Genomic DNA, 13,827 nt, shown 5'->3' with positions numbered 1-13,827 from the left:
GTGGATGTAGGCTATGCCTGTCCACAAGTAAAGCACAACGGTCTCTGGTTGCAACGTGTGATTTGTGCACATCCTTCCAATTTAGTCAGTATATCAAATACACTGGCGTCGGAAGCAAATTGAAAGTCGGGGGGGGGGGGGGCTAGACTAATCCTAAGAAATATTGAGGAAAAAAAGTAATTCCCAAAATCATGGAAATCCTAATCCGTGGAGGGGGGGGGGGCTAGTATGTTTCTGAATCCAACTTCTCAATCTTTCAAGGTAAATTTAGAAACAATAATCTTTCCTGCGTGAAAAAGTGGGGGGGGGGGGGGGGGGGGGGGCTGAACCCTCTATCATGCTATGTTTCTCATGGTTACATGTAACTATAACTTTGCAAACGTTCCGACGCCTATGAAATAAGACAATTAAACTGGAATTTACATCTTTAAAATTTAAAATTTGTCAAGATATAAGTTGCATTGGACGATGTTCGAGGAAAGTGTTGAAAGGTCCAACACTGGAGCATGGCACGTTACGAATGGGGGGGGGGGGGGTTGTGTTAAAGTTTTAATACATTAATCTCTCTATGTTTGATCAATTCATAATCATTGTCTCTTTATCAATAGATAGAAATACCACTCAAACGAACTTTAACGAAAAGAAAACTATCTTTAATAATTAGACTAAAAGTCCGACTGCTCCTTCTTATTATTGTCGTTGATGTAAGGGGGTCGTACACAGGAAGTCGGACGAGATGATATAAGCGGCTAATATAAATCTGGCAAGAAAACAGAGTGACAAGATGCGTTCGCCGTCGATATCTTTCGTGACTTTTGCCATTGTTTTAAATATTTCTGCATCTATATCTATAGTGTTACTTAACAAATGGATCTATACGGCATATGGATTCCCGAATGTGAGTCTGACGTGTTTACATTTCATCGTTACAACGGTGGGACTGTTCGTCTGTCAAAGACTCAACATTTTCCAACCAAAGAGTGTGCCAGTCCAGAAAATGATTCCGTTAGCCATGACATTTTGTGGTTTTGTAGTGTTTACGAACTTGTCGCTGGAATCTAACACTGTGGGGACCTACCAGCTCATTAAAATGTTGACCACCCCCTGTATAATGGTGATACAGACACTGTATTACAACAAAACATTTTCCAATAGTATACGATTTACAGTTGTAAGTAATGCAAAAAGCGTGATGACTAACATCTTTTACTCTTTTCTGGCCTGGATTTAGATTTTATTTGTAATCAGGTAATGGGATAGGAGAAAATAATGACGGACCAGACTGGGATTTGAACCCAGGCCTCGTGAATCTCTTGCTCTACCAACTGAGCTTTCTGGTGCTAGTATTCAAACCGGTCTGACTGTCACATTACTTTCCCCATAAATGATCTTCGCCTTTGAAGATCACCCCCATGCTCTTCTCCCGGCAGGTGTTAACCTGTCAGTTCCAGGGGGTTGGTCATGGTACCAAATGTAACGGGATGGGAGAAAATAAGCTCTACCAACTAAGCTGTTTGGTGCAGGTATTCGAACTGGTCTGACTGTCACAGGTACATCACATCACAGTCATGTATAATATACATCCCTGATGTACTCTTCATGCTCTTGCAGCCTGTGCATTCATATGTTTTAAGAATTGCCTATCAGTGTGATCAACTACTGTAAACTTACTTTTATTCATGACAACTTTTATTTCGCGTTTTACCAGAGTTGAACTACTTTGCGGCAAATTATTTTTGCGACCATACCTTATCAACAAATGTTTGTTATACATGTTATAACAACCACGCGATAATAACTGGTTTGGGTGATAAACATGATACATAATTCGCTATGATGTGGCTCTCGTAAACCTCATGAAAATTTCTCACACGCAAATAAAAGTTTGTTTACAGTATAGTATTTATATTTTTTAAACCTGGATGTGGTTTTATTTTAGAATGTCGAATAAGAGATAAATCATTGTTGTATGTTCTCAGTTAAGTTTAGTTCAAAATATAATTCAGCAAATGGTAAAAATAGTCTATTCAGAATAACTGAATTGCATGTTAATGATATCATACATGTACAATGTAACTGGATACAGAAGAATGATATGATATTGTAGTCAAGTGAATGACAGATAAATAGTTAAAACCACTAGTACATCACAGTTCCAACTAGACAAAACTTAACACCATGCAGAGCAGACCCCAAAACCAGACCCAGGGTTTGCTTTGTGTCCATTCAGGATCTGGTGATGGATCTCTGTGTATTTGCTCAAGGTCCGCTCTGTGTATGCTGAAGCGTAGTCCAGTGTATATTGATGCAGTTAATCTTGGTTTTATAATGTCATCATCTTTGAAAACCTGCGGTTTATCTAATGTACAATTTAATCTTCTTTTTCATCATAGTGATTAAGAAAGATTCATGCATGTCCAAGTAATACAGTTGATTAAGTACCTTTTTCTTTTCAGATTCCCATAGCTCTTGGTGTCTCTTTATATTCATACTATGATGTCAAATTTAACTTATTAGGAATTTTTTATGCTTCCATTGGAGTTTTAGTTACGTCATTGTACCAAGTGGTAAGACCTGTTTGTAAAAATCTATATTTTATAAATACTACTATTAAGAAACTATTTTGTGTTTATTTTAAAGTATAAGTCAAGTCTTGTAAAAGTCTTTATATAATAAATGACATAAATTTTGCAGTGGGTTGGAGAGAAGCAGCATGAGTTACAACTGAACTCAATGCAGTTATTATACTACCAGGCCCCACTATCCGCTTGTATGTTGATGCTAGTTATACCATTTATTGAGGCCCCTGTGTACAGCATCCATGGAGCCATGGGCCATTGGGATATTCATGTGTTGGTAAGGTTAAAGGCAAAATATTTAAGAAATGAACTCAATGGGAAAGCGGATTATAAAAAAGCATAAATTGCTTTTTTACTTTGGTGCATTGTGACCTGCAAACCAGGTTATACAAATTTAACTCAATTTTTCTATCCAATGAAATGCCACATAAAAGCAAGAATTAAATTATTTTTATATAAATCAAGCTTCAGTTGAAGTTAAATACTTGATAATTTAAAATACAAAGATTGGTGGATCAAATGTCTTTATATGGCTGTGGCATAAAGTATATGCATATGGTTGAGTTTTAAGTAAGAAGGTTGGCCAGGGTTTGTCCATAGTCCTTCTTAGTGCTTTTTTGTGTTAATTGATTTAATACTATGATTTGATAAAAAAAACCTCACATAATAATTGTATTTTTGCAAGATTGATAGTTATTAAACAGCTAATGACAATGATTACAGACTACATGTACTACACACACATAATTTATGTAAATTAATCATGTTAATGAACGAAAACTTTACAAAAAAAGTTTTTCCATTTGATAAAACGGAGACATCACACACACCTCTACTGCCACAAACTTGATCGCTCATTTATATTTTGTTTGAGCATGCCTAGGACATTTGATGTTAGGTTTCAGAGAGCAGATAAGTATTTCCTACAGTTATCTACATCCATCAACATTTTATCCATCTATATATTCTACATTTCCATTCTATTTGGAAATATGACTGTGTGGTGTATTAGATACCCAATCAGACCAGTGGTTTAGCCTAAGGTCCTTGTACTAGACCAGGATGGTGAGACCATGTCGTTCTAATAAGGCCTGTTATTGAGCATGCCCAGTAATCTTGTGCTCTATTACAGTGTTACAGGGTCCAGTGTTGTGAAGGATTAAGTCAATCACTTCAACAAACTCTCCTACTGTTTCTTATTTGTAACTGCCTAACTGGACTAGTATTATGTACTACAGTCTACGTGGTTTTGATCATTTATTGTAATCACGTTTACTTGATATCCTTTGAACATGTATATAAGAATATGTACTTTTATGAAAAAGATAAACAGCTTAATATATTCTAGAACAGCAGTTGTATTTTGTGTTTCATGAACAATTTAGCCTAATGATGGAAATCAGGAAAGATCAAATATAACCATTGATCACTTCCTCAAACCTATGAAAGTTTTCTGGAGTAAAAAATGTACATGTAGTATAATAAAATTCATGTAATTAAACATAATTATTTACATATACCGGTAAATTCAATTATTATTTTTTTTATAAAAAATGTAAACCAGACGCTAATAATTTTAATTCTGTTATTTTCAGGGTGCTGTGTTCGCCTCTGGAGTGATTGCCTTCTTCGTGAACCTGTCTATATTTTGGATCATTGGGAACACCTCTCCCATGACGTATCCTATTCAGTGAAATTCTATCACCTGTCAATTAACTTTATACCAAGTAAATTTTTATACTGAATGAGAACAGGGGGAGTGTTTGATAGTCAAAGATGCAGGCTGTATTAAAGTCTACATTTTATGCATCAAGCATCACTTGTTACTTTGCTCTTTAAATTAATTAAGTTTTATACTGAATGAGAAGACAGGGAGTGTTTGGATAGCCAAGAATGCAGGATGTATTGAAGTCTACATTTAATGCATCAGATGCTCTCCAGGGGTATTTCAGCTAGGAGTGTAGACATGTTGCATAACACAACGTTGTCGGTTTATGCTCCTACCCGTAATTGATTTTCATCTACACACTCTGACGGTTTGTGCCCTGGAGGTTTAAAGTTTTAACATTGAAACTTATGCATTTTGTTCCGGTATGTTCAGTGCCTAATTGAAACTTTGCTAGCCAAGGGTGACAATTCAGGGTGTTTTTCTATGGAGAAAAATTGTGGATCTTCACCCTTGGCTAGCAAAGATGACATCATGAATTCTATTGAAGAAGATGATACTAGGCATATTATGCATTTATTGCAATCAATTTGATTTAAAACCAATCATATTCAGACAATAAAAAAGCTATCAATGGGTGTTTTGGATAATGTAGTCTTTCCTTTATTATATGACCTTGACATTTAACTTAGATATAACATGGCAGGTCACCTGAAGTTCTGTGTGACCCTCCTGATGGGCTGGTTTATATTCCACGACTCCCTCACCTACCTACAGATGTCAGGGATCATCTTCACCCTCACAGGTAAGCTGACTTGGACAGCATCCTTATTGTTACAGTGACTTTGGAATCATTTAAATTCTTTTGGACCAGTTTGTGCAAATACTTGATACAAAGACATATAAAGGGTAACGACTGGTTTTATATTAATCATCTGGGTTTATTTGGGGGTGAGGGATATCAACTAAAATTGATTCACCGCAGATTTCTATCATTTTACAATATATGTACATGTATGTAGTCATCATTTAGCTAATTTAAAAAATAAGAAGTTTTATCACATCTTATCTGTAAAGTGGGTATGGGAGTGGATCTAATAATTGTTTATATCACACTATGGCAATCAATTTCATGTGGTGTAAAACACTCTACATATTAATTATACAGATCGTTTTCAATATCTTTCGAGAAAATTGAAACTTTCAAATTTATTTCAGCAAAATCTATTGCTTAAGCATTATGATTTTTGTAAAAATTGTTGATGTATGGAACTAATTTAATTTCGGCTGTAACACTATATTTGAATAGCTAAATAAGTTCTGACATCTATATTGTATAACATAATTTAACTACATCACAATATGACTTGCATGCAAGTTGTATAAATCCACAAAATCTACCAATTTTTAATCGTGTGTGAAAATTTTTTGCGAGGTTAGCAAGAGCCTCTTTGTCACAAATATCTCTTGCGTTAACCAGTTTTTATTTTATTGTTGTACCCTAACAAGACGGATGTAGAAAAGGCTTGGTCACTAAAATTAGTCACTGTGACTGAGTTAATCTCAAGTTATTTGGGAAATAAAGACGTCGCAAAAAAAATTTAGTTTACAGTACATGTATAACATAACTTGGGACAATTGATGATTTTTTATAAACTTCTTCATGGTTAAAGCAAATTATATTACATTGGAAGTAATTAAATTCATCAAGATGTGTTTAATGAAAAAAAAGTCTCGCTGTATTGCTAAGCAATATATTTCATAACCTTATACCTGGCCTTTTTCTTTGTAGGTGTCACAGCATATACACATCTAAAGCTGAAGGAACAACAGACTACATCACTTCCTTCCGTCATCAAGTCCTAGAATTTCCTTAAGTTTATCTATTGCTATAGTTTCTTTATGACAGACCAACTTTTTAACATTGCTGTTTATTTTTTAAAAAGAAATGCATAAGAGAAAATCATGTATTGATGAGCTAATTATTGAGATACTAGCTCTCAGCAATTATACCCATATGCCAATCATTGACAATTATGAAAATTCGCAAACTTCAGCTTCTTCTAGATATATTATTGATGTTTTGAAAGTTCAGATTAAAAATGCAGTGTAAATCTAGTGTAGTTAATTCCTATAATACTGTATACTGGGTTATTTTTGCCCCGTAAAATTTTTGTCCCTCTACACTTGCAAGCAGTTTCGCCTCCTCTTGAATTTGCCGAAACACGGTTGTGTTTAAAAAAAGATAATATGAGACATTGGCATTTGCCCAGTCTTAGATTCGCCCACTGGCAATGAGGGCAGAAGAGGCGAAAATAAAAAGGGAGCGAATACTGCCCTGTATACAGTAGAGAATGCTATGTATGGTAAGATGCATGACTGGGTTTTACAAAAGAACTTACGACATGCGACCAAATTAATGAATGCTTATTAATCACAAACTAATCTACGAATTTAATGGCTGTAAATTATAATTATAGAAATCAAAATAAGGATAAATTAATCTTATGGTTTTATTAAAATTTTGTTTGTCAAAGATCATCCCATGGGACTGGAAATATTTAATTACGACTTTGTTGCACGTTTTTTTGTAAAATGCATCCCAGAACTATACACTCGAATACATCTACATACAGAATTGTAGTATGTACACTATATTGTGTTATAGGGTGTACATGTACATCTTGTTACCAGGAAATACCTGGTAGATGCTTGAAATAATTGTACAAGTTTTTGAAATAAGTCCCAATTGATATACACATGTATTACAATGCCATGCCAGACAATATTGCCACAGCATATGTTATATACATGTAGTTCTGTTATTATTTTTTATTTCATAATTTAAATGTTTACTGTTAATTTATTATTTGGAAGACCTTGTAAAATTTGCTGTGTCTGACTTTTTATTTGAATATAGACCCTGTTTAAAATGTAACTTTAAAAAGTATTTCTGAATCAGTAGATTTGTACTTTGAAACATTATTACCGGTAATACATGGATATGAACCATGAAATATGCAATGCAAGACCTTTTTACAACATCTATTAATTTTTCCCTCCTGTAAATGAAAAATATGATGAGTCAATATTATACAATAAATCTTCACTTATTTTAGGTTGACTTAGTTCAAACTAGAGCATCAAATGCAGTCAGTCCTTACTCTGTGGACTTGTAATGTTGAATTATACAATATAGTCCCACCAAAAAAGTCTCCAAAATATGTCATTTTAGATTATTATACCTTTAGTTATATTTTACTATGTAAGAGTTATTAAATACAGTTTGCAGATGCCCTTAAAATCACCATAAACAAACTGATTCCCTGCATAAAAGTGCATATCAGTTTGTGAACTGATAAACACCTATTTGGAACACTGTGCAATTTCTTTTAATCAAAGGAAATTTTTTGAAATATTCCGAATAAAATCATGAATATTCATAATCAAATAATTTAATTTTAGATGCAGCATTCTTTTTGATTTGCTATACAAATTCATCTATATTAACATTTATTATATTGACATGACTTGCCTCTGTCATAATACGAAGTGGTGCAATTTAATTTATTTTTTAACTTGTTGGGTACATGACAAATTTAAATCATATTAAATTGGACTTTTTTTGATTGATAGTTTTTACTGGTACATGTATAATAAAAAAGTTAACTGTACTGTTGAGGTAGTCAGCAAGATTCCATTTCCCCTCAAACAAGCCTAATATTTCCCTTCAGTTGGTTCGCCTCGGGAAGTAGGCTTTCTTTCGGGAAACTTGTATCTTGCCGACTCCCTCAATGGTGCTCTATAATTGTATACTGTCATGGGCAGTGATTGGTTTTGTCCCTGTATTTTAAATCTATGAACCAGGGTGTTATTTCATTGATTTTAACTCTTAGTAAACATTATAGAGATAGACATCTAACCTGATTATGTGGATAGAGTTACATGTTCATCATGAACCTAATATGAAAATAACATTGTATATCAATTCATACCAGGAGTACAACGTTTAACAAAATGCTAGTTTAACTGAAATGGTTTTTCAGTTCAATAGAGATTTTATATTAACAGAGACTTGGTGTTAGCAAGAACAAGCTCGTACAGGATGTGTTTCAACTTATTTATATTGATTACAGACTCCATTAGTTACATTGTAAAACTTTTGTTCACTGTAAAATTATGTATTTGGGACCAATGTGTCTGTAAAAAAGGTTGCTTATATCTACACAATCATTCATTTAGTACCATACTAAGATGTGATTTCTTCCATTTTCTCTTTTGTTAGTTTTTTGCACAGGCATCTTGTGTTAAAAATTTGAAGTTATGAAGGGTTTTTGGTGCGATATCAGTAATATAAATTTTTCCCCCTCCACTTTTAAGAGGGTTATTGTAAAAAAAACTCTAATATTTATCAATCATTTCCTTTCTATGGTGTGTGTGTGTGTGTGTGTGAGAGAGAGAGATTTATGTGATTTTAATCTAAGAAAGTGGTACATGTAAGAACTTTTGTTGAGGGATTAATAAAGTTCTATACCTCCTAAATGTACGTATTATTACTGCCTTTGGTTTCCAGGCATAACTCAATTTGTTGTAGAAGAAGGTCTAAGGTTAGTAAAACTGAAACATTGGTTAACAGGGAGGGGATTCCTTCATTTTGTACAAAAATTAATTAACACAAAGTATTTATTTGACAACTACCGGTATTACCAATATACAAAAGTATATCACATAAATATATATACATGTGTTGTAAGTCTGCAAAGCAGACGAAATGCATTGAATGAGCATTTTGACACAATTTCATGTACAGTACATGTATTCAATGTACTTGTGGGTAATGTTATTAAATGAGTTGTAAACTAAAGCTGTTCTGTAGTTTGATTCCTGAAATAATGAACAAATCAATAAAGATTTATTCCACATTTTATTGTTGCATACATTAATGTTTATTATTGTAATAAATTCATTTGCACATTTATAATAATGAACAAGAATAATTCACTACCATTTGTGAGATTTTTCAAAATAACAGTAAAGTTCACCATTTATCTTACGAATTGTTCAAATGCTTTTGATTAGTTTTTGTAATCTATATTTTAAGACCAATATGTTGAGCCTCCAAAGTGTGAAATACTAGTATTTAGCCATTTTCTGGTTCCTCAAAGAAAAGAATGAAATAAAAATGCTTTGCAAAATAAAGCCCTGACCCTAATCTGGCTTTTCAAAAGTTCAAATGTTAGGAGGAAAACAGTGCAGTGCAGGTGTTATCCCTATATAGGTTTGATTTACTGTTTCAATATGGAAGGATAAAAATCTGCCTGAACACCGAAGACTTGCACAAACAGAAAAATTTTTAACTGCAATGGATACCATAATTATAATAATTTGCTTCTGCCATATATCTTTCAAAATACTCTCTAAACACAAGAGAATATCTTTTTTTTAAACTTGGTGTGTCAACCTTGTTAAGGGTTTCAAGCAATTATAACAATGAGACATCTTTCAGTCTGAGGTGGATGTTAGAATTTCTAGTCATCCATCTTCGAACTCCTCTTCGTCACTGAAGTATGCATCCTTCTTATACTTCTTGCGTTTTGGTTCTTGTTCTTCACTGAATGAGGAGGAAGAGGCGGCAGCATATTTCATGGACTCCAGGTCTATCTGTTCCTGCTGTAAATAAATTAAGGAAGAGGAGTTCAACTTTAAAGAACAAGTACTACTGGAGTTTCATTAATATTCAAGGATATCAATTTTTGTGGAAGAAGTAAAAATCACAGTTTCAAGGATAGGTGAATTCGTGGCCAATGACCCTATCAATACAAAATGTTAATAGAAATTGCACTTCGATGAACATTTAATTTCATGGATCAACTAAACAACGAAATCCACGAAAATTGGTATTCAACGAATATTGATGAAACCACAGTATTAAAAGGGAGATAACATGTATTTTATCTGATTCTGAGGAATCTGTGTCCTTAAACATAAATAAAAGATCCACTGTTCCTAAATTATTCATTCATTAAATTTCATAGATTTTAAGAGTATCTGTAATTTAAAAAAATTGATGTAGAATTAATATAATAAGTTACAGTTGCTTCGTACTAAGTGTAATTTGTTATATCCGTCAAGTTTACAACATGTATTAGAGTCACTTGAAATGAAAATCGCCTCACTGTAACCATCATATTATTATAAGCGTGTTCGCTACAACCGTATTTCACTGTAATTTGTTCTTTTTATGAACTACTACAAGCAGCAGATACATAGAAAAGATGGAAATCTTTACTTGGTATTTGATGGCTGCAGACAGACTGTCTATGGCTGGGTCTTCTGTCTCTCTGTCACTCTCATCCTCTTCCTCCTCTTCATCACTGGAAATAGAAAAGTACAGTACTTGTAATTTCATTTACCAGTACTTGAAATGTGACAAATTTTTTTAATGTTAAACAAACAAGAAACCAAGATTACAATCTTAAATGCATGAGCAACAGTTCTTTGTAATGTCAACATAATTGAATACCGTAATCCGGTGAATATAATACGCAGTAGTGTACAATACGCACCCCCCATTTTGGGCCTGAAAGTGGTGAAAAAAAGCTTGTTGGGATGTATAATACGCATCAAAAAAATTGACCAAAAGGTAATCCTGAGTATCAACAATGCAGTTATACTTTGTATGCATGCTCAACTTCATCGTGGGAATACGCTACCGGAAATAAGAAAAACACAATATTTTCTTAGATACGGATTTATTGTAACTAATTCATCGCGGTAATATCTTTATTTCATAATCAGTGTTTCAAATAGACCTAGTATTAAATATTCTACCGTAAATAAAATCAACTACTTTTAATAAGCGTTATAATTGTTTGGTCATTACAACCCCTGTGTAGTGAAAAATGGACGATGTACAGGTATGGAGATAACTGACCTAATTAAATTCTTAAGTGATTCCGATCAAAGTGATCAATTAGAGGCCTGGAACATAATAAAATATGTGCACAAATAGTTGTGTTGTGTATAGTATACATAGCCTAAGGGGAGTGTCTGAGATACCCAAGGTGTCAAGCGTTTGCGGTGGGGGAGCACAACAATGGCTTCAATTAACGGAATATGTTATAGAATTATTTAAATTCATAATTATTTGCAATAAAACAATTAGCATTACATGAAAATGATTAAAAATGAACCAAATGATGTGTAAGCTGTTTTCAAAGATCGGTTACAAATAGCACGTGGCCATCCAAGCCCCCATTCTATTAATAACAGCTGTAATGGCGGCGTACACGGAGAAGAATAAACATTTCAAATTAATTTTTAAAGGCCATTTTAAAACAGTTTATTAATTAAGAGACTTTAAGTATACATTTTCTTTAATTGCACGCTATGACAATCATTTCCTAAGGGTTAAATAATAATATAAATGTGATAATGAAGTAATGTTACGATGTATAGCGGGGTATCTGTCCTGTCTGTGAACAGCATAAGTACATGTAATACGGTAGTATGATACCCCGTGCTTCATCTAGGGAAAAAATATGTCAAAATCCTATAGGGATGTATAATACGCACCCCTTTCTCACGGTAAAAAATGCTGGGAAAAAAGTGCGTATTATATTCACCGGATTACGGTACTTGGGTACAGATACAAAGTAACCATTTGTATACCGGTAATCAAACCCATATCCCAATCAGAACAGATAAGGATTTGCAAACTTGATTACAATATACCTGTATCCATCTTGACCATTTTTCTTCCTCTTTCTTTCCTTCTTTGGTGGTGGCTCTCTTTCTCCCAGCAAATTTTTTGGACATTTATAACTTAGGTGTCCCTCATCCTAAAGTCCATCAAATAAATTATTATTATTCAAAATGTAAGCTATGATATCAAGAAATTAAAAAAAAAACGTATTCATTATTAGTGAATAATAACAGTCTGTTTTGGCAAATGCCAGGATCTGAGAATCCGTTATAGAGCAGATATTTGATTTTCCATCGAAAAACATGATTTAACAATCATGCATGCATCACATCATGATATAAAAATCTCATTTACTTAACAATATCTCTACAACAATATAGATTTGAGTTTTCCATTTCTTTACTCGCTATCTGACAGTTATCAAACTATGAAGTCTATAATGCTTACACCACACTCATAACATTTGGATTTATCAGGATAGTTCTTCCTCTTTATAAACTCAGTAGTGCGACCATTGTCTTTAGCAATATTGCACTTTATGGTTCTACCAAACATCTGCAAAAGTAACCATCAAAATTAATTACATATTAGTCAATAACTGCATGCAAAAATCTCAATGTGAAATTCTTTGCAATCTATGTACTGTATGATCAGGAATCGCTACTGAATTCACTTCAAAATATATTTATTTAAAGGGAATCATTTACGTATGAATTTTAAATTATTGAAAAACTAATGAGAAATTGATACAGCTGTATAAATTCAAACCTCAGTTTTGTTGAGGGCTCGAACAGCTTTTATGGCTGACTCCTTTTCAATAAACATAATGAAGGCAACTCCTTTACTTCTTCTGGCATCATCTTTTAGGACTGTAACCCTGCAAGGAATTTAATTTGCATACAATTTATCTTTAGTGTGCTTACTATAAATATATACACACAAAAAGGGGGAAGGGAATGTTTGAAGCACTTTCAAGTACATTAAAGTTTAGTTTAAAGAGTGAGTATCTATAATTTAATTAATTGATGACTTATCCCTAGCAATTGTATATCAGCTGCTAACAAAGATAGATATTGCCTATGAAACCCGGGTACTCTGGCATACAAATCCAACATTCTATTTTCACCCAAGAGGATAAACCCAATAGATAAAGCTTGAAAAAAATGCCACATAACTGCCTCTACTACATAGTCTCCTTCGTAAAAGAGAGTCATTCTCAACTCTTCCAGAGTGCCAACATTCGACTGAGGGAATAGTTTTAGAGACAATTTCTCTTATCCGACAGAGCTGGGTCCCAAAGTGTTTACGAAATGTTACAGTGTTGGTCTCAGGTGTATAAATTACTTGCAGATAATGAAAAATCAGGACATCCACATTTTAAAGGCATTTCAGTAATGTGTTAATTGACACAATAAATGTGGATGGCCTGAACATTAATTCAGTGCTCAAATCAGTGCTGTTTCATTTAATTTCTAAAAATAACCATGTAATTCATGACTTTTGACCTTGCTTCATCCACACTTTATTTAAATAACTATTAAATAAATCTATCGTCTACGGTCATTGTATCCTTTCAGGAACAAAACGATTTTCAACTTACTTAGCGACTCTTCCATATTTTTCAAAGATCTTATGGATGTCATTATTTGTCAAAGAGAAAGGAAGATTGCCAACATATACGGTACTTTTGCTTGGAGCTAGCCCTCCACTCATTTTACCAATTGTAACAATAACATTTTCACATCGTTTTTGTTATATTTTTAACAGGATACAATTCGAGCTCTATAAGAGCCTAAACCAAGGTTTAAGAGAACCTTATATATTCCGGATTATGAAATTACTGAGTTAAATAAAATGTCTAAAATAAGGGAAGCGAC

The 13,827-nt window shown here is 33.4% G+C and overlaps 2 protein-coding genes across 2 annotated transcripts; one reads left to right on the top strand and one right to left on the bottom strand.

Annotated features, from left to right (window-relative positions):
• Positions 1-728: 728 nt before the first annotated feature.
• Positions 729-9,172, top strand: LOC128159756 (solute carrier family 35 member E3-like). The gene is made up of 6 exons (XM_052822939.1): positions 729-1,171; positions 2,457-2,567; positions 2,695-2,856; positions 4,175-4,257; positions 4,938-5,050; positions 6,038-9,172. The coding sequence occupies exons 1-6, from the start codon at positions 785-787 to the stop codon at positions 6,109-6,111; spliced, it is 930 nt and encodes a 309-aa protein (XP_052678899.1). The 5' UTR covers positions 729-784; the 3' UTR covers positions 6,112-9,172.
• On the bottom strand, positions 9,151-13,729 carry LOC128159758 (zinc finger CCHC-type and RNA-binding motif-containing protein 1-like). The gene is made up of 6 exons (XM_052822940.1): positions 13,551-13,729; positions 12,719-12,827; positions 12,398-12,505; positions 11,980-12,086; positions 10,535-10,619; positions 9,151-9,915 (listed from the first exon to the last, which is right to left on the bottom strand). The coding sequence occupies exons 1-6, from the start codon at positions 13,661-13,663 to the stop codon at positions 9,778-9,780; spliced, it is 660 nt and encodes a 219-aa protein (XP_052678900.1). The 5' UTR covers positions 13,664-13,729; the 3' UTR covers positions 9,151-9,777.
• Between the last annotated feature and the right edge of the window lie 98 nt (positions 13,730-13,827).

The sequence above is a fragment of the Crassostrea angulata genome, chromosome 8, assembly GCF_025612915.1.
Source record: "Crassostrea angulata isolate pt1a10 chromosome 8, ASM2561291v2, whole genome shotgun sequence".
Lineage (NCBI taxonomy): Eukaryota > Metazoa > Mollusca > Bivalvia > Ostreida > Ostreidae > Magallana > Magallana angulata.
This window is presented reverse-complemented; position numbering and strand designations above follow the sequence as displayed.